Source organism: Heterodontus francisci, chromosome 48 (assembly GCF_036365525.1).
Source record: "Heterodontus francisci isolate sHetFra1 chromosome 48, sHetFra1.hap1, whole genome shotgun sequence".
Taxonomy (NCBI): Eukaryota; Metazoa; Chordata; class Chondrichthyes; order Heterodontiformes; family Heterodontidae; genus Heterodontus; species Heterodontus francisci.
In genome coordinates this window covers 8,512,829-8,533,888 of record NC_090418.1, presented here as the reverse complement: position 1 = coordinate 8,533,888, position 21,060 = coordinate 8,512,829, and the positions used below count along the sequence as shown (strand labels likewise).

At 53.3% G+C, this 21,060-nt stretch overlaps 1 protein-coding gene across 8 annotated transcripts in view; it reads left to right on the top strand.

Moving 5' to 3' along the window:
* The window catches only part of LOC137357314 (chloride channel protein ClC-Kb-like), a 198,504-nt gene that overhangs the window by 166,668 nt on the left and 10,776 nt on the right, over nt 1-21,060 (top strand). For 7 of the 8 annotated variants that reach the window (XM_068023556.1, XM_068023563.1, XM_068023560.1 and 4 more), the window contains 2 exons: nt 2,080-2,148; nt 2,621-2,659. The exons of the other annotated variant lie outside the window; for it this stretch is intronic. In XM_068023556.1, coding sequence (XP_067879657.1) covers nt 2,080-2,148; nt 2,621-2,659 — 108 coding nt within the window. The remainder of the gene's footprint in view (nt 1-2,079; nt 2,149-2,620; nt 2,660-21,060) is intronic. 8 annotated transcript variants of the gene reach the window in all.

Sequence of the window (21,060 nt, the reverse complement as noted above, 5' to 3'; positions counted from 1 at the left end):
GACAGTAATAAACACACTGTCGTTGGCCATGTGATCTCAATACTCACATTTGCAGGGCACGTGCATGTCAACCTTTTTGTGCATTTGTTGGTAAAACAGTGAGATACAAAGCAGAGTGTGCAAGTAATTTTGATCGTTGTGGCTGCTTTCCTTCCAGGGATAGTCAGCAATTTCTATTGGATGACACTGCACTAGCTAATCTCTCGTGGTGATGCCCATGGTTGTTTGCAGGATACTGTTAGGACAATACTGTGATACCAAGGTCACACAATGAATTATTCTGCTGCTAAATTGCAGCTGTGTGTAAATGTGCCCCTTTAAGACCAGAAAGTAACTTAATTTGACGGAAAAGTGTTTGACGTCTTTATTATATTGTATACTGTCACACACAGGCTCGGTCTCTTTTCTCTAGAAAAGAGAAGACTGAGGGGTGACCTGATAAACTGTTCCACAATCTTGAAGACTAATAAAGTAGACATGGAGAATATTTTTCCACTTGTGGGCAAGATCTGAGGGTCTTAAATATAAGATAGTTTCTAATGATCTCTTTTGTGAGAATAAATATATGAAAAAACCTTCAAACAACTTTTAGAAAAGCAAAATACTGCAGATGCTGGAAATCTGAAATAAAAACAAGAAATGCTGGAACCACTCAGCAGGTCTGGCAGCATCTGTGGAAAGAGAAGCAGAGTTAACGTTTCGGGTCAGTGACCCTTCTTCGGAACAACTTTTATAAATGTATAGATAGATAATGCATTTATATAATTCCCTTTTAAATAGTTATTTTTGGTCAAGCACTCCGTACTCTAATAACCCTTTCTTGGAAAGAAAATTACCCCTTGCACTTCTGATTCAATTACTGAGTTATTGATTAACTGACCAATGGAATTTCTTGTTCAGTATCTGCCCTCTCAAAACTGTGAACTCTCCAGTAAGCTCTGCTTAATCTTCTCCGCCCCCACTGAATACAAGTCTACTTTCTTCAATCTCTTATCTTCAGCAGACCTTCTATCCCTGGTACTACTCCGGTGTATCTGTGTTCTACTTTTTCCACTGTCCTTTCTATAATGGGGTACCCAAAGTTCACCAGCACTTCCTCACCCACCGCAACCTCCACCACCGAGAAGGACAAAGTCCTCATCCTGACTCGGACTTGTAACACCGTTCCTCCAACAAGAGCAAAATACTGCGGAGGCTGGCAATCAGAGACAATACACAGAAAAATGCTGGAAAACGCTCAGTGAGTCAGGCAGCATCTGTGGAGAGAGAAATAGAGTTAACATTTCAGGTTGATGGCCTTTCATCCGTTGCTGTTCCTTCATCGTCACTGTGTCGGGATCCTGGAAATCCCTCCCTAACAACACAGTGGGAGCACCTTCAACACACGGACTGCAGCTGTTCAAGAAGAAGGTTCACCACCACCTTCTCAAGGGGCAACTAGGAACGGGCAACAGTTGTTAGCCTTGCCAGTGATGCCTGCATTTGGAGAACTGGGCCGTCATTTATTAATGTAGCATTTGCATTTTACATACGTGCAGTGGTTCCAGAATAAGACCCATTGCCATCTTCTCAGGGTAACTTGGGATGAGCAATAAATGTCAACCTTGCCAGTGACGTTCACATCCCGAGAAAAGGTCAGTGAAAGAACGTCACTACTGTGACTTAACCAACATCTTGCGCAGTTTCACCTTCACATTAAAATGAACGACTATTCTTTATGTCTCTATCAGTGGTTGATTTGATGCCATAGTACGTTCACGCGCCATGTGATGTCTCATGGTAAAGTTGGATGCAGGTCTTCTGCTCATTGGCTTTCTGGGATCCATCGAGTCATCAGGAGGAAAGAGCCTCTGAGGGAGGTAAGGAGGGAACTTGGAGGGCACGTTGCCCCTGAGGGGGCAACTCTCACCTACCTCCAAGAGGCTGGTTACATCCCGACGATGTCTAGAGATGGGACTAGCTCGCCCACTCTCCCTCTCAGCTGCGACATTTTATAAGAGATTGAAAGAAACCAAGGTAACGGGAAAAAATATAAAGGAGAGGGAAAAAAAACTCTCATGTTTCTTTTCTCATTGACAGGACAAAGTGGTTCTGGAAAGTCGCCCACCAAAATCGAACAAGCAGAAGCGATTTCGTTGTTACACCATGGTAATCAGCACAGATGTTAATTCCAACTACAATTCTGGTTTCGGGAGGGAAGGAGGCTGTAATTTCCGTCTGACGAGGCGGTTAAGTTTCGGGAGGGACAAAGACAGGGAGGTTGGGAAGGAGCGCTGGCCGTTGAGTTGTTGATGGGGAGCAGGTAGGCTATCTGCACTGCCCGCTGATACCTAGACTGGAGCAGGCTGCGTTGACTGGGTTGGGGGCTTGGTGCAAAGTTTTAAAAAGCTGTGCACTGCTACTATCCGTGGAGCTCCCCAGGATGACCAATCGGCCATGGGTAAAATAGAGGAGCGGATTCTGTTTTGGGTGTGTCAATGAGCCAATCTGTCCTACCGACCCACGCGCCCCATTGCAAAGCAGAGGCGAAGAATGTTGCACGTGGTCCCAACCCTCACATTGAATGAACGAAAGGTACTCATTGTCCCAATAAATACTCTTGATTTGACTTCTGTTCCAGGACGGAGAAGAAGTCTTTGACACGATGACCACGAGGGAGGTAATGGTGTTTCTTATCAGTTGTAAAGAAAGCAGTTGCTGTAATTTTCCACCTTTCAGGTCCCCAGGACATCCCAAAGCACTTCACAGCCAATTCATTATTTTTGAAGTGCTCTTTTTGTTGTTGGAGCTAATTTGGTTGTTAATTTTGTGCATAGCAAGATCCCACAAAGGTCGAATGAGATAAATGACCTTTTGGTGACATTAGTTGAGGGAGGGATATTGGCCAGGATATTGGGAGAACTCCCCTGTTCTTCTTCCAGTAGAGCCATGGGAATACTTCATGTCCATACGACCAGGCCAAAAGGGGTTTGCATCTCATTCAAAAGACGGCAGCTCCGACAATGAAGCACTCTCTCAGTCTTGCACTGAAATGGCAGCTGAGGGTTGTGCATTCAAGCCCTGGGCTAATATTGAACCCGCAGCCTCCTGACTCAAAGGGGATAGTGCTACCAACCGAGCCAAGGCTGACACTCGGCACATGTTGTCATGAGTCATAAGGAGATGCACTGTACGAACATCAGCATCTCAGTCTCCAGCAGCAACAGCAGGAGCTGGAATCACAGCAAGGTATTTAATCTACATGTTAAGAGTCATCAAGTACTATGAAATCCACACTGGTAGAGATTCTGTTTGCTTGAAATGCAGCAGACACATACTGCACAAAAGGACACGCTTCATTCACCTAAACTAAAGAGAATTTATACATAGGTGAGCAAGGACTGAGACTTAGGGACTCTCAAGTGTATCGCTGGAGTTTAACCAGCTAATACCACACAGCTTACCCTTGAGAAGACTGGCAGGTGCATCTAAGATTGCCCTACCCTTGAGAGGGGTTAGCTAAGGTTATTAGGAATCTGCATTGAGGATGTGCTCAGATCCAGTCTCCCATCCTCAGATGTAGGAACACGAGGAGGCCATTCAGCCGCTGAAGCTCATTCCACCATTCAATCACATCATGGCTGATCGGTATCTTAACTCCATTTATCCGCCTTGGTTCCGCAACCCTTAACACCCTTGTCTAACAAAAACCTAGCAATATCAGTTTTAAAATTTTCAACTTACTCCTCAGCATCTACAGCCTTTTTGGGGGAGAGAGTTCCAGCTTCCCACTCCCCTTTGCGTGAAGAAGTGCTTCCCGGCATCACCCCTGAACGGCCTGGCTCCAATTTTAAGGTTCTTCCTCCTTGTCGTAGACTCCCTCCACCCTCCAGCCCTGCCCCACAGACCCCCCCCCCCCCCCCGCAATCAGAGGAAATATTTTCTCTTATTCTACCCAATGAAATCCTTTAATTATCTTAAACACATCAGTTAGATCATCCCTTAATCTTCTAAACTCGAGGGAATACAAGCTGAGTCTATGCAACCTGTCCTCATAATTTAACCCTTGGAGCCCTGGGATCATTCTGGTGAATCTACACTGCACCCTCTCCAAGGCCAATATATTCGTCCAGTGGTGTGGGGCCCAGGACTGAACACAGTCACTTCAGATGATAACTGAGAATTTTATACAACTAGCATAATTTCTACCCCTTTGTATTCTAACCCACTTGAGATAAAAGCCAGCGTTCCATTAGCCTTTTACATTTTTTTTTGGTACCTAGCCACTAGCTTTTGTAGAGGGAGCTTTACTCTGTATCTAACCCTGTTTTTTTTTTTCTTTTTTTTTAAGGAAGCCTTTATACCCCAGGCCCCCTTTATATACATTTTATAAATAAATAACTTTATTAAAATCGAATAAATAAAACAAAAACTCAAATTAAAATAGCATTTTTGGCATCAATGATGCACGCCAGTCCCTGCGGCGCCCACCGGCCGCAGAAGGCCTCAAGCAAATTGGTGAACACTGCATGCTCTGTCTCCAGGGACACCCAGGTGCGAACGTAACATTGGAAGAGGGATAGACGATCGGGGCGGATGGTCCCCGATGGCCCGCAGCCTGGACCTGTGAATTGCCACCTTGGCCAGGCCCAGGAACAGACCAATGTGGAGAACCTCCTCCCGTCCCTCACCCCTCCGCACCGGGTGCCCAAAGAATCATAGAATCAGCACAGAAGGAGGCCATTCAGCCCATCATGACCGTGCCAGTCGACATGGAGCCATCGAGCCACATCCCACTTTCCAACTCTTGCTCCATAGCCTTTACTGTTGTCCTCCCCCATTTACTGGTGCCTTCCCCAGACTCCATTTACTGGGTCCCACCCCCAATCCCCCATTTACTGGTACTACCCCCAGACCCCCAATCCCCCCTATTACAGGTACCCCCACGCCCAAGCCCCACATTTACTGGTGCCCTTCCCAATTCATTTAGTGGAGCCTCCCCTAATCCCATTTACTGGTGCCCTTCCCCCAATTCCCCCATTTACTGGTGCAATTCCCCCATTTTCTGGTGCCCTTCCCCCAATTCCCCCATATTCTGGTGCCTTTCCCCCATTTCCGCCATTTCCCCCAGGTACTGGTGGCCATCCCCCAATTTCCCCATTTCCTGGTGCCTTTCCCCCATGTACTGGTGGCCTTCACCCATTCCCCCCATTTACTGGTGCCTCCCCAATTCCTCCATTTACTGGTGCCTCCTCCAATTCCTCCATTTACTGGTGCCTCCTCCAACCTCATTTACTGGAGCCTCCCCCAATTCCCCCATTTCCCCCATGTACTGGTGGCCTTCCCCCAATCCCTCCATTTACTGGAGCCTCCTCCAATTCCTCCATTTACTGGTGCCTCCTCCAACCCCATTTACTGGTGCCTCCCCCAATTCCCCCATTTATTGGTGCCCTTCCCCCAATTCCCCCATTTACTAGTGCAATTCCCCCATTTTCTGGTGCCCTTCCCCCAATTCCCCCATTTTCTGGTGCCTTTCCCCCATTTCCCCCATGTACTAGTGACCTTCCCCCAATTCCCCCATTTCCTGGTGCCTTTCCCCCATTTCCCTCATGTACTGATGGCCTTCCCCCAATCCCCCCATATACTGGTGGCCTTCCCCCAATCCCCCCATTTACTGGTGCCTCCCCCAATTCCTCCATTTAATGGTGCCTCCTCCAATTCCTCCATTTACTGGTGCCTCCTTCAACCCCATTTACTGGTGCCTCCCCCAATTCCCCCATTTACTGGTGCCCTTCCCCCAATTCCCCCATTTACTGGTGCAATTCCCCCATTTTCTGGTGCCCTTCCCCCAATTCACCCATTTCCTGGTGCCTTTCCCCCATTTCCCCCATGTACTGGTCGTCTTCCCCCAATTCCCCCATTTCCTGGTGCCTTTCCCCCATTTCCCTCATGTACTGATGGCCTTCCCCCAATCCCCCCATATCCTGGTGGCCTTCCCCCAATCCCCCCATTTACTGGTGCCTCCCCCAATTCCCCCATTTACTGGTGGTCTTCCCCCATTTCCCCCATGTACTGGTGGCCTTCCCCCAATCCCCCCATTTACTGATGCCTCCCCCAATTCCTCCATTTATTGGTGCTTCCCCAAATCTCCCATTTTCTGGTACCTCCCCCATCCCATTTACTGGAGCCTCCCCCAGTTCCATTTAACTGGGAGCCTCCTCTAATTCCCACATTTACTGGTGCCCTTCCCCCATTTACTGGTGCCTACTCCCAATTACCCCATTTACTGGTGCCTTCTCCAAATTCCCCCATTTCCTGGTGCCTCCCCCAATTCCTCCATTTACTGGTGTCTACTCCAATTCCTCCATTTCCTGATGCCTCCCCCAATTCCTCCATTTACAGGTGCCTCCTCCAATTTCTCCATTTACTGGTGCCTCCTCCAACCCCATTTACTGGTGCCTCCCCAATTTCCCCATTTACAGGTGCCTCCTCCAATTTCTCCATTTACTGGTGCCTCCTCCAACCCCATTTACTGGTGCCTCCCCAATCCCCCCATTTACTGGTGCCTCTCCCCCAATTCCTCCATTTATTGATGCTTCCCCAAATCCCCCATTTTCTGGTACCTCCCCCATCCCATTTACTGGAGCCTCCCCCAGTTCCATTTAACTGGGAGCCTCCTCTAATTCCCACATTTACTGGTGCCCTTCCCCCATTTACTGGTGCATTCTCCCAATTCCCCTATTTACTGGTGGTCGTCCCCCAATTCCCCCATTTACTGGTGCCTCCCCCAATTCCTCCATTTACTGGTGCCTCCCCAATTGCCCCATTTACTGGTGCCTCCCCCAATTCTTCCATTTACTGGTGCTTCCCCAAATCCCCCATTTTCTGGTACCTCCCTAATCCCATTTACTGGAGCTTCCCCCAATTCCATATAACTGGGAGCCTCCTCTAATTCTCCCATTTACTGATGCCCTTCCCCCAATTTCCCCATTTACTGGTGCCTATTCCCAATTTCCCCATTTACTGCTGTCTACTCCCAATTTCCCCATTTACTGGTGCCTTCTCCCAATTCCCCCATTTACTGGTGCCTCACCCAATGTCCTCACTGAAGCCCTTCCCCCAGTTCCCCCATTTACTGGTGCCTACTCCCAATTTCCCCATTTACTGGTGTCTACTCCCAATTTCCTCACTGAAGCCCTTCCCCCAGTTCCCCCATTTACTGGTGCCCACCCTCAATTATCCCATTTACTGGTGCTGCCCCCAATTTCCTCATTCACTGAAGCCCTTCCCCCAGTTTCCCCATTTACTGGTGCCCTCCCCAATTCTCCCATTTACTGGTGCCTCAACCAATTCCCCCATTTACTGGTGCCTTCCCCCAATTCTCCCATTTACTGATGCCTCAACCAATTCCCCCATTTACAGGTGCCTTCCCCCAATTCTCCCATTTACTGGTGCCCTTGCTCAAATCTCCCATTTACTGGTGCTGCCCCCAATTTCTTCTTTGAAGCCCTTCCCCCAATTCTCCCATTTACTGGTGCCTCAACCAATTCCCCCATTTACTGGTGCCTTCCCCCAATTCCCCCATTTACTGGTGCCTCAACCAATTTCCCCATTTACAGGTGCCTTCCCCCAATTCTCCCATTTACTGGTGTTCTCCCTCAACTCTCCCATTTACTGGTTCTGCCCCCAATTTCTTCTTTCACTGAAGCCCTTCCCCCAATTCTCCTATTTACTGGTGCCTCAACCAATTCTCCCATTTACTGGTGCCTTCCCCCAATTCTCCCATTTACTGGTGCCTCCCACAATATCCTCATTCACTGAAGCCCTTCCCCCAGTTTCCCCATTTACTGGTGCCTCCTCCAATTCCCCCATTTACTGGTGCCATCCCCCAATTCCTCCATTTATTGGTGCTTCCATAAATCGCCCATTTTCTGGTGCCTCCCCCATCCCATTTACTGGAGCCTCCCCCAGTTCCATTTAACTGGGAGCCTCCTCTAATTCCCCCATTTACTGGTGCACTTCCCCCATTTACTGGTGCCTACTCCCAATTTCCCCATTTACTGGTGGCCTTCCCCCAATTCCCCCATTTACTGGTGGTCGTCCCCCAATTCCTCCATTTACTGGTGCCTCCCCCAATCCCCCCATTTACTGGTGCCTCCCCCAATTCCCCCATTTACTGGTGGTCTTCCCCCAATCCCCCCATTTACTGGTGCCTCCCCCAATTCCTCCATTTATTGGTGCTTCCCCAAATTCCCCATTTTCTGGTACCTCCCCCATCCCATTTACTGGAGCCTCCCCCAGTTCCATTTAACTGGGAGCCTCCTCTAATTCCCACATTTACTGGTGCCCTTCCCCCATTTACTGGTGCCTACTCCCAATTTCCCCATTTACTGGGGCCTTCTCCCAATTCCCCTATTTACTGGTGGTCGTCCCCCAATTCCCCCATTTACTGGTGCCTTTCCCAATTCCTCCATTTATTGGTGCCTCCCCCAATTGCCCCATTTACTGGTGCCTCCCCCAATTCTTCGATTTACTGGTGCTTCCCCAACTCCCCCATTTTCTGGTACCTCCCTCAATCCCATTTACTGGAGCTTCCCCCAATTCCATATAACTGGGAGCCTCCTCTAATTCTCTCATTTACTGGTGCCCTTCCCCCAATTTCCCCATTTACTGGTGCCTATTCCCAATTTCCCCATTTACTGGTGTCTACTCCCAATTTCCCCATTTACTGGTGCCTTCTCCCAATTCCCCCATTTACTGGTGCCTCACCCAATGTCCTCACTGAAGCCCTTCTCCCAGTTCCCCCATTTACTGGTGCCTACTCCCAATTTCCCCATTTACTGGTGTTTACTCCCAATTTCCTCACTGAAGCCCTTCCCCCAGTTCCCCCATTTACTGGTGCCCACCCTCAAATATCCCATTTACTGGTGCTGCCCCCAATTTCCTCATTCACTGAAGCCCTCCACCCAGTTTCCCCATTTACTGGTGCCCACCCTCAATTCTCCCATTTACTGGTGCTGCCCCCAATTTCCTCATTCACTGAAGCCCTTCCCCCAGTTTCCCCATTTACTGGTGCCCTCCCCCAATTCTCCCATTTACTGGTGCCTCAACCAATTCCCCCATTTACTGGTGCCTTCCCCCAATTCTCCCATTTACTGATGCCTCAACCAATTTCCCCATTTACAGGTGCCTTCCCCCAATTCTCCCATTTACTGGTGCCCTCCCTCAATTCTCCCATTTACTGGTGCTGCCCCCAATTTCTTCTTTCACTGAAGCCCTTCCGCCAATTCACCCATTGACTAGTGCCTCAACCAATTTCCCCATTTACAGGTGCCTTCCCCCAATTTCCCCATTTACTGGTGCCTCCCACAATATCCTCATTCACTGAAGCCCTTCCCCCAGTTCCCCCATTTACTGGTGCCCTCCCTCAAATCCCCCATTTACTGGTACTTCACCCAATTCCCCCGATTACTGGTGTCCCTCCCCAATTCTCCCATTTACTGGTGCCTCCCCCAATTCCCCCATTTACTGGTGCCTCCCCCAATTCCCCCATTTTCTGGTGCCCATGCCCAATTCACCCTATTTACTAGTACCCTTCCCCCAAATCATCCATTTACTGGAGCCTTCCCCAATTCCATTTAACTGGGAGCCTCCTCTAATCCCCCCATTTACTGGTGCCCTTCCCTCAATTTCCCCATTTACTGGTGCCTACTCCCAATTTCCCCATTTACTGGTGTCTACTCCCAATTTCCCCATATACTGGTGCCTTCTCCCAATTCCCTCAATGAAGCCCTTCCCCCAATTCCCCCATTTACTGGTGCCTCCCACAATATCCTCATTCACTGAAGCCCTTCCCCCAGTTTCCCCATTTACTGGTGCCCTCCCCAATTCTACCATTTACTGGTGCCTCCTCCAATTTCCTCATTCACTGAAGCCCTTCCCCCAGTTCCCCCATTTACTGGTGCCCTCCCTCAAATCCCCCATTTACTGGTACTTCACCCAATTCCCCCGATTACTGGTATCCCTCCCCAATTCTCCCATTTACTGGTGCCTCCTCCAATTCCCCCATTTACTGGTGCCTCCCCCAATTCCCCCATTTTCTGGTGCCCATGCCCAATTCACCCTATTTACTAGTACCCTTCCCCCAAATCATCCATTTACTGGAGCCTTCCCCAATTCCATTTAACTGGGAGCCTCCTCTAATTCCCCCACTTACTGGTGCCTACTCCCAATTTCCCCATTTACTGGTGTCTACTCCCAATTTCCCCATATACTGGTGCCTTCTCCCAATTTCCTCAATGAAGCCCTTCCCCCAATTTCCCCATTTACTGGTGCCTACTCCCAATTTCCCCATTTACTGGTGCCTTCTCCCAATTCCCCCGATTTACTGTTGCCCTCCCTCAATTCTCTCATTTACTAGTGCCTCCCCCAATTTCCTCACTGAAGCCCTTCCCCCAATTTTCCCATTTACTGGTGCCTACTCCCAATTTCCCCATTTACTGGTGTCTAGTCCCAATTTCTCCCATTTAGTGGTGCCTCCCACAATTTCCTCATTCACTGAAGCCCTTCCCCCAGTTCCCCCATTTACTGGTGCCCTCCCTCAATTCCCCCATTTACTGGTACTTCACCCAATTCCCCCGATTACTGGTGTACCTCCCCAATTCTCCCATTTACTGGTGCCTCCCCCAATTCCCCCATTTTCTGGTGCCCATACCCAATTCCCCTATTTACTGGTGCCCTTCCCTCAATTCCTCCATTTACTGTTGCTTCCCCAAATCCCACGTTTTCTAGTACTTCCCCCAATCCCATTTACTGGGAGCCTACCCTAATACCCCCATTTACTGGTGCCTCCACCAATTCCCCGATTTACTGGTGGCCCTCCTGCAAATTCCTCATTTACTGATGCTCTCCCCCCAGCCCCCCATTTACTGGTGTGTCCCCTAATTCCTCCATTTACTGGTGTCTCCTCCAATTCCTCCATTTACTGGTGCCTCCCCCAATTCCCCCATTTACTGGGGCCTCCCCCAATTCCCCCATTTACTGGTGCCTCCCCCAATTCCCCCATTTACTGGTGCCTCCCCCAATTCCTCCATTTATTGGTGCTTCCCCAAATCCCCCATTTTCTGGTATCTCCCCCATCCTATTTATTGGAGCCTCCCCCAGTTCCATTTAACTGGGAGCCTCCTCTAATTTCCCCATTTACTGGTGCCCTTCCCCCATTTACTGGTGCCTCCCAATTCCCCCATTTACTGGTGGCCTTCTCCCAATTCCCCCATTTACTGGTGGCCTTCTCCCAATTCCCCATTTACTGGTGCTTCCTCCAATTTCCTCATTCACTGAAGCCCTCCCCCAGTTCCCCCATTTACTGGTGCCCTCCCCCAATTTCTTTCACTGAAACCCTCCCTCAATTCTCCCATTTACTGGTGCCCTCCCCCAATTTCCCCATTTACTGGTGCCCCTCCCATAATTTCCCCATTTACTGGTGCTTCTCAGAATTCCCCCATTTACCGCTGCCCCTTCCCCAATTCCCCCATTCACTTCTGCCCCTCCCCCAATTCTCCTATTTACTGCTGCCCTCCTGCAATCCCCATTTACTGGTGTACTTCCCCAATTCTCACATTTACTGGTGCCCTCCCTCAATTCCTCCATTGACTGGTAATTCCCCCAATTCCCCCATTTACTGGATCCCACCCCTGAATCCCCCCAGTTACTGAATTAAAAACATGAAATTCTTGAAATACTCAGCATATTTGGCAGCATCTGTGGAGAGAGTAGAGTTAATGCTTCCTCCAGTTACTGGTACCTCCCCCAGTCCCCCACTAGTCACCCATTTCATGGTGCCTTCCTGAAACTTCCCAATCCCCCCCACCACATGACAGCCCCACATTTACTTGCGCTCTCCCCAAATTCCTCCATTTACTGGTGCCTCCCCTAATTCTCCCATTTTCCGGTGCCCACGCTCAATTTCCCCATTTATTAGTGCCCTTCCCCCTAATAGCCTCATTTACTGGTGCTTTCCCTCATCCCATTTACTAGTGCTTCTCCGAATTCCCCCATTTACTGCTGCCCCTCCCCCAATTCCTCCAATTACTGCTACCCCTCCCCCAATTCCCCAATTTACGTGCCCCTCCCCCAATTCCCCCAGTTACTGCTGCCCCTCCCCCACTTCCCCCATTTACGTGCCCCTCCCCCAATTCCCCTATTTACTGCTACCCTCCCCCTATCCCACATTTACGGAATCCCCTCCCCCAATTCCCCTATTTACTGGTGCCCTCCTGCAATCCCCATTTACTAGTGCCCCTCCCCAAATTCCCCCATTTACTGGTTCCCTTCCCAATTCCCCCTGCATTTACTAGTGCCCCTCCCCCAATTTCCCCATTTACTGGTGCCTCTCCCAATTCCCCCATTTACTGGTGCCTCCCCCAATTCCGCCATTTACTGGTGCTTCCCAAATCCCCCATTTTCTGGTACCTCCCCCAATCCCATTTACTGGAGCCTCCCTCAGTTCCAAATAACTGGGAGCCTCCTTTAATTCCTCCATTTACTGCTTCCCTTCCCAATTCCCCCTGCATTCACTGAAGCCCTTCCCCCAGTTTCCCCATTTACTGGTGCCTCCCACAATTTCCTCATCCACTGAAGCCCTTCCCCCAGTTCCCCCATTTACTGGTGCCCTCCCCAATTCTACCATTTACTGGTGCCTCCTCCAATTTCCTCATTCACTGAAGCCCTTCCCCCAGTTCCCCCATTTACTGGTGCCCTCCCCAATTCTACCATTTACTGGTGCCTCCTCCAATTTCCTCATTCACTGAAGCCCTTCCCCCAGTTCCCCCATTTACTGGTGCCCTCCCTCAAATCCCCCATTTACTGGTACTTCACCCAATTCTCCCGATTACTGGTGTCCCTCCCCAATTCTCCCATTTACTGGTGCCTCCCCCAATTCCCCCATTTACTGGTGCCTCCCTCAATTCCCCCATTTTCTGGTGCCCATGCCCAATTCACCCTATTTACTAGTGCCCTTCCCCCAATTCCATTTAACTGGGAGCCTCCTCTAATTCCCCCATTTACTGGTGCCCTTCCCTCAATTTCCCCATTTACAGGTGCCTCTAATTCCCCCATTTACTGGTGCCCTTCCCCCAATTCCCCCATTTACTGGTTCCCTTCCCAATTCCCCCATTTAGTGGTGCCCTCCCCCAATTACCCCATTTACTGGTGCCCTTCTCCAAATTACACCATTTACTGGTGCCCTTCCCCAAATTTCCCCATTTACTGGCGCCCTCCCTCATTTACTGGTTCCCTGCCCAATTCCCCCTGCATTTACCAGTGCCCTCCCCCAATTCCCCCATTTACTGGTGCCCTTCCTCCAATTCCCCCATTTACTGGTGCTCTTCCCTCAATTCCCCCATTTATTGGTGCCAACCCCATCACAGCTCGGACCAAGATCTTATAATCCATGCTGAGGAGGGAGACCGGACGCCAGTTGTTAAGCAGGCGGAGATCGCCCCTCTTCGGCAGCAGGACGATGACTGCCCTGTGCCACGAGAGGGGCATCTCCCCGGTCGCCAGGCTTACCTCAGGACCGTCACATAATTGTCCCCCAATGCGCCCCAGAACTCCCTGAGGAACTCCACGGTCAGCCCGTCTTGTCCCAGGGATTTGCCCCACGAGATCTGGTGGAGGGTGCCGGTCAGCTCCGCCAGCGTGAGCGGAGCCTCCAATCCTTCGGCGCACTCCGGGATGACCTTCATCAGGTCCTCCCACAAAACTCTGCACGCGTCCTCGCTGGATGGACGTGGAGAGAACAACGCACTGTAAGAGATACAGACCAGGATGCCCATTCCCTCCGGATCCGTGACAGAGGATCTGTCGTCGGCCAGCAGCTCGACGAGCTGCTTTTGGATCCCCCGCCATTTTTCCAGCTAGTAGAAGAAGGCTGAGGTGTGGTCCAAATCTTCCAGGATCTGGATCTGCGACCTTACATACGCATCTGGGGACCCTATGAGCTGCAGGTCCCTCAGCATGAAGGGCTGCTCAGGTCGGGAAAAAGAACCTGACCCGAGTCCAACCGATCCACATCGGACCCGAGCCTGACCCAGCCCGAGTCCCTCCAATTTCGCGCCACGCCCGACCGCGACTCGACCCGATCCAAGCCCGACCCGACCGTCCCTTTACTTACCTTCCGACTGGGAAGCTCCAGGAAGCTCAGCGCGTGCATGATGATGTCATAATGACATCACTCGCTCACTGCATAGGCTCAGTTTCATCCCAGACTCCCAGCTCAGGTAAGCTTTTTATTTTTAATACTTAGCGGCAGAGCACTTAGCGTGTTGTCTGGCCCGACCCGACCCGACCCGAGCCCGAAAGCCAGACCCGGAAGAGGGGTCTGACCCGAACCGAACCCGACACATGTCATCGGGTCCTGTCGGATTTGGGTCGGGTAACAGGCCTTTACCTCAGCGCGCCCTTCTTCTCTTTGTACGCCTGCCACAGGGCTGGGTCCGTGTCGGCATGACCGAGGCAAGACTCCAAGTCGAGCACTTCCCTCTCCAGGCGCCTGACTTCGGCTTCCCGCCTCTTGGTCGACCCTTTCGCGTACTCCTGACAGAAGACACGGATGTGAATCTTGTCCACATCCCACCATAGCCTCAAGGAGGGGAAGCCCCCCTGCTTCCTTCTCCTTCTCCAGTCAGCCCAGTACAGACGGAACGAGTCCTGGAATCGCTCGTCCTCCAGCAACCGGTTGTTAAAGTGCCAGTACGCAGACCCCGCCAGGCGGTGGTCCGAGCACGGCACCAGCCACATAGAGGCTGCCAAGACGTGGGGGATGTACCCCTGCGAAAAATAGAGGCGGTCGATTCGGGACTCTCCTCCTCCAGACCTCTACGTGAAGGCGCTGGAGTCGGGATGGAGATTCCACCAGACGTCCACCAAGTTGCGGGAGCTGATCAGTTCCTTAATGCAAGCCTCAATAGTCATGGTTGGGTGGGTATAACTCTTCACCTTTTGAGGTCAAGATTTTAAATGGTGACGGGGATACAGGGGCGGCTGCAGCATAGGAAGGCCTGCCACTGGAGGGGACTGTGCAGCCGTGGAGTGGCAGAATCACACCCACCATTGAATAAAGTTTGAGAGAGAAAAAACAAATAAGTAATAATAACAAATAGTCCCACAATTACTTTGCTGGGGGGGGGGGGGGTTATCACAGGGAGAGAGGCTGAAGGAGAGGAAGGCCAGGAAGAATCAGTTTCTTTTCAGACGTTACTTCAAGGTAGTCCTTTCGCTGGTCTTCCAGTTGGTGGGGGGAGGAGGAGGCGATGTCTTCATCTGGGACAGCTGCCCAGGCAAACTTTGCTTCCAGTGTTGAGGGAAAATAGAAAAGAGAAAGTCTCTTCACCTGGGCAGCTCCAGCTATCCCAAGCTAGGTTGTTGGGGTGGGGAGGGAGCTCCTATTCAATGGTGTTAAACACAGGAGCTCCCTATTCAAACCCAAGGTCTTCAGATCTCTTCTTTCCCTCTCCCCACAACAATCAATGAAAAGGCTTCAAAGAGCTGTCAGTTCTTTTGGCCTCCAGTTTTCCTCTTTTGTAGACAGTGATAGATGGAAAAACCCTCCTTGAAGTCTCTGTCTTCCTCTTGCAGCAGCCACACAGCTTCCAGCCTCCAGCACATAGTCCACAATCAGCAGTCAGCTGATGAAGGGTCACTGACCTGAAGCATTAACTCTGCTTCTCTCTCCACTGATGCTGCCAGACCTGCTGAGTATTTCCAGCATTTCTTGTTTTTATATCAGCTGAGACTCATTGTGCACCCAGCAGTCAGTTGTCCCAATTAGGCAGCAGCGAACCCTGTTTTTTTTTTCTTTTTTTTTGATGGGGACAGTGTAGAGGGAGCTTTACTCTGTATCTAACCCCGTTTTTTTTTTTTTCACAAGGTGACCTTTATACCCCAGGCCCCTTTTATATTTTTCACATCGAGGGGGCCTTTATCCCTCAGGCCCCCTTTATGTACATATTTACAGTTTTAAAATAACTTTATTAAAACAGATAAATAAACAAAAAACTCAAATTAAAATGCCATTCTCGGCGTCGACGATGCACTCCAGTCCCTGCGGTGCCCACCGGTCGCGGAAGGCGTCAAGCGTACCAGCGGACACTGCATGCTCCTCTTCCAGGGACACCCGGGCGCGAACGTAACCGCGGAAGAGGGGCAGGCAATCGGGGAGGACGGACCCCCCGACGGCCCGCAACCTGGACCTGTGAATTGCCACCTTGGCCAGGCCCAGGAGCAGACCGACGAGGAGATCCTCCTCCCAGCCCAAGCCCCTCCGCACCGGGTGCCCAAAGATCAGGAGCGTGGGACTGAAGTGCAGCCAGAATTTGAGGAGCAGCCCCTTCAGATACTCAAATAGGGGCTGCAACCTCGCACACTCCATATAAATGTGGAACACGGACTCGTCCAGGCCGCAGAAAGTACAGGTGGCCTGGGAGTCCGTGAACCTACTTAAAAGCCTATTGCACGGGACTGCTCTGTGCAGCACCCTCCACCCCAGGTCCCCGATGTAAAGGGGGAAGACTCCCGCGTAGAGAGACCTCCATCGGGGTTTCCCCTCGCCGCCAGATGGCAACGCGGACCGCCAGGGCGTGTCCGGCCGGCTGACGAGGGCGAGGAAGTGGAGAGTGTGCAGGAGCAGCCCGTACAGGAAACCCCTCCGCGCCGATTGGAATGGCACGGAGGGCATTTCCGAGAGGCGGCTCGGGTTGTGCGGGACCGGCTCCCGAGGAGGGTTTCGGGGCCTGGGTCCGATGAGCAGTTCCGGCTGAGCGGGGGTCAGCTTGGCCGGGATCGCTCCGCACTCCCGAGCCCCCTCGCCACCCGCAGTGAGGGGCGTCCCGGGGGTTTCGGCTACTCCTCCGCCCGCCGGACCGTCCCCGGAGTCGGCCGCCCGGACAGCCGAGGCGCTCTCCTCCGCCGGCGGGGGAGCGCCCTGACTGGAGGCGACCATGTTCCAGACTCGGAAAAGATCCCGGTAAAAGACAGGCAACTCCCTCAGAGAGGCGCGGCTAACGGACTCCACCGGGAGCTGCGTGTCGTCTTGAAGGCAGTGACACTGGCGGAAAAAATACGTCGCCAGCGCACACCATCTGGGAGGACGCTCGACGTACAGGTATCTCTGCAGGGTCCGAAGGCGGAGAGTCGCAGCCTGGGTGCGGACGCACACCAGCGACTGACCGCCCTCCTCGATCGGGAGACTCAGGACCGCGGCATAGACCCAGTGTTTCCTCTTGCCCCAGAAGAAATCGACGAGTTTCTTCTGGATCTTGGTGGCAAATACAGGGGGCGGGGCCAAAGTGACCAACCGGTACCACAGCATGGAGGCCACCAGTTGGTTTATGACCAACGCTCGGCCCCTGTAGGAAAGCACTCGGAGCAGTCCTGTCCAGCGCCCCAGCCGAGCGGTGACTTTCGCCTCCAACTCCTGCCAGTTTGCCGGCCAGGCTTCCTCAGCGGGGCTAAGGTGGACTCCCAGATAGAGGAGGTGCGTGGTGCTCCACGCAAAAGGTGTCATCTCCTCCGGCAGGGAGTCCACCCGCCACTGACCAACCAGGAGTCCGGAACATTTCTCCCAATTGATCCTCGCGGAGGACGCGGCAGAAAAGGTCTGCTGGCAGTCGCGCATCCTCCGCAAGTCAACGGGATCTGTGATTGCGAGGAGCACGTCGTCGGCGTAAGCCGAGAGGATGACCCGCATGGCCGGCTCGCGCAGAGCCAATCCCGTCAACCTCCTGCGAAGCAGGCACAGGAAGGGCTCCACGCAGATGGTATACAATTGGCCGGACATGGGGCACCCCTGACGCACTCCTCTCCCAAATCGAAGGGGCGCCGTCAAGGACCCGTTAACTTTGACTAGACACTCTGCGGCGGCGTATAAAAGTCGGACCCGGGCCACAAAATGCGGCCCGAGTCCGAAAGCGCGCAGAGTCCCGAAAAGGTAATCGTGATCCACCCTGTCGAATGCCTTCTCCTGATCGAGGGAGAGAAAGGCGACCGACTGACCAGTCCTCTGGGAAAGATGGATCAGGTCCCGGACCAGGTGGATGTTGTCCTGGATGGACCGGCCCGGGACCGTGTAGGACTGGTCGGGGTGGATCATGTGGGCCAGCACGGAGCCCAGGCGGGTAGACATAGCCCGGGCAAAGATCTTATAATCCGTGCTGAGGAGGGAGACCGGACGCCAGTTTTTAAGCAGGCAGAGATCGCCCCTCTTCGGCAGCAGGACGATGACCGCCCTGCGCCACGAGAGGGGCATCTCCCCGGTCGCCAGGCTTTCCCCCAGGACCCGCGCGTAATCGTTCCCCCAGGACGTCCCAGAACGCCCTGAGGAACTCCACGGTCAACCCATCCAGCCCTGGGGATTTGCCCCTCGAGAGCTGGTGGAGGGCGCCAGTCAGCTCCGCCAACGTGAGCGGAGCCTCCAATCCTTCGGCGCCCTCCGGGCTGACCTGCGGCAGGTCCTCCCACAAAACTCTGCGCGCATCCTCACTGGACGGATCCGGAGAGAACAACGCACTGTAATACGTCCGGACCAGGAGGCCCATTCCCTCCGGATCCGTGATGGAGGATCCGTCGTCGGCCAGCAGCTCGACGAGCTGCTTACGGACCCCCCGCCATTTTTCCAGCGAGTAGAAGAAGGGTGAGGCGCGGTCCAAATCTTCCAGGATCTGGATCCGCGACCTCACGTACGCGCCTCGGGACCCGATGAGCTGCAGGTTCCTCAGCGCGCCCTTCTTCTCTTTGTACGCCTGCCACAGGGCCGGGTCCGCGACGGCATGACCGAGGCGGGATTCCAAGTCGAGCACCTCCCTCTCAAGGCGCCCGATCTCGGCTTCCCGCCTCTTGGTCGACCCCTTCGCGTACTCCTGACAGAAGACGCGGATGTGAGTCTTGCCCACATCCCACCATAGCCTCAAGGAGGGGAAGCCCCCCTGCTTCCTTCTCCAGTCGGCCCAGAATCGACAGAACGAGTCCCGAAATCGCACGTCCTCCAGCAGCCGGTTGTTAAAGTGCCAGTACGCGGACCCCGCCCGCGTGCGGAGCGGAGTGAACTCCGCCCACACCAGGCGGTGGTCCGAGCACGGCACCAGCCGCATGGAGGCCGCCGAAATGCGGGAGACGTACGCCTGCGAAATGTAGAGGCGGTCGATTCGCGACCCCCCTCCTCCAGACCGCCACGTGAAGGCGCTGGAGTCGGGATGGAGATTCCGCCAGACGTCCACCAAGTTAAGGGAGCTGATCAGTCCCCTCAACTTCTCCACCGACGCTTGGCCGCGCTGGGGACCGGAGCGATCCCCCACCTCGAGGGTGCAGTTAAAATCCCCCCCGAGGATGATGCACTCGCCGCTATCGATGGAGCTCAAGAGAGCGGACACTTCTTCAAAGAAGCGCGCTTGCAAAGCGCCGGGCCTGGGCGCGTACACATTCACAAAGTGGAGCGGCACGCTACCCAGGCGAACGGCGAGGTGGAGCAAGCGGCCCGGCACTAGCTCCTTGACCCCCAAGATCTCCGGCTGAAAAGTCGGGGCCAACAAGATAGCCACCCCACTAGAAATAGGGGTGAGGTGACTCATGTAGACCCCACCCTGCCACTCCAGGAGCCAGGTGGCTTCGTCTCCCGGAACGGTGTGGGTTTCCTGCAGAAAGCTCACCGCGTATCTCCCTTCCCTAAGGACTGAGAGATTGTGAAATCTGCGGTGAGCCCCTCTGCTGCCGTTGATGTTGAGGCTGGCTATGGTTATCTTCATGTCAAAGGTACTTAAAACCCGTCACCAACAGCTCACTGTGAGGAGGGAGTGGAAGTGCACCTGGCCCTCCACTCCCCCAGCAACCCATTGAGGAACACATTAAAACGGCGCCTCTCAACCAGTTTCACGTCCGCGCGCTTGCCCGCTATCTTAAGGGCGGCACGGACGGACTGGATGATCAGCGCCAGATTCGACCAACGGTCGAGGGCCAGCTGAACTTTATTGCGGCAGCCCCTGCAAGCCGCGAGGAAATCCCGGAGTTCCGCCGTGGGGATGAGAGGAGATTCGGTGGGAGGCACGAGGGACTCCACCACCTCACTGGCGATGGAATCAAGATCATCCTCCGTGCCCCGCACCGAATCCCCATCCTCCTCCGGGTCATCACCGCCAGCGGCCAACACAGCCACCACACACAGTGGGGCGGATGTCCCGGCCGCGCCAGCTGGTCCCACCTCCGTCACGATCCCACCCCCAGGATCGATGGCGGAGGAGTCCTCTCTGGGTTCTATTGTGAAACTGGAGCCTGTAGGCACCAGCGGCTCAGGACCCCTCTCCACCTCCGTCCCCAGGGCAATGAGTGGTCCAGGGGAGACAGAAGTTCCCGACTCCGGGAAACCAGCCGGAGCCGAGATTGGAGGCGGAGGGAGGAGGCTATCTCCCGCTCCGCCAGCACCCACAGGCCCAGCAGGTGGGGCAGCATTCTCAGTTATAACTGGGTCGGGTGTCTCCTGGTTGGTGGTGGACTCCGGCTGGGAGGCCCGACCCTCTGGGGCCTCGCCCTCCCCTTCATTCAGGACACCCGACCCAGTAGCAGTGGCAGAATGGGCGGCTTCCCCAGGCTCTCCCACCACAAGCAGGGCCCCACTTACTCCTTCAGGAGGGGCCTCATGTACCGGGGCCATCCCCTCCCCTCCATCCTGAGGAATAGGGAGCACCTGCCCGGACTTTGCAGCCTTGGTGGTGGCGGTAGGGGAAACCTGGGGACCCGAAACAGGAGGCAGCACCCCTCCAACAGATGGGCCCTGCGCCTCAGGGCCCCTTGTTACCTCTGTGGAGGGGTGCCTTCTCCTCTTTTTCCCAGTTGTGTGCGGAGGCTCAGAGACCTCCATATCATCAGAGGCCTCCACCTCCACACTCTCCTTTTTTTTATTCACCCTGGGCCTGAGCCCAGCCCTGGGGCAAGTTGACTTCCCGAGATCGGGCCTTGGGCTGAGCTCAGGCTCGGGTAGTGTCACGATATCCAGGGGACGCGCCTCTCGATGTTTATTTCTCCTCCGCGCCTTCC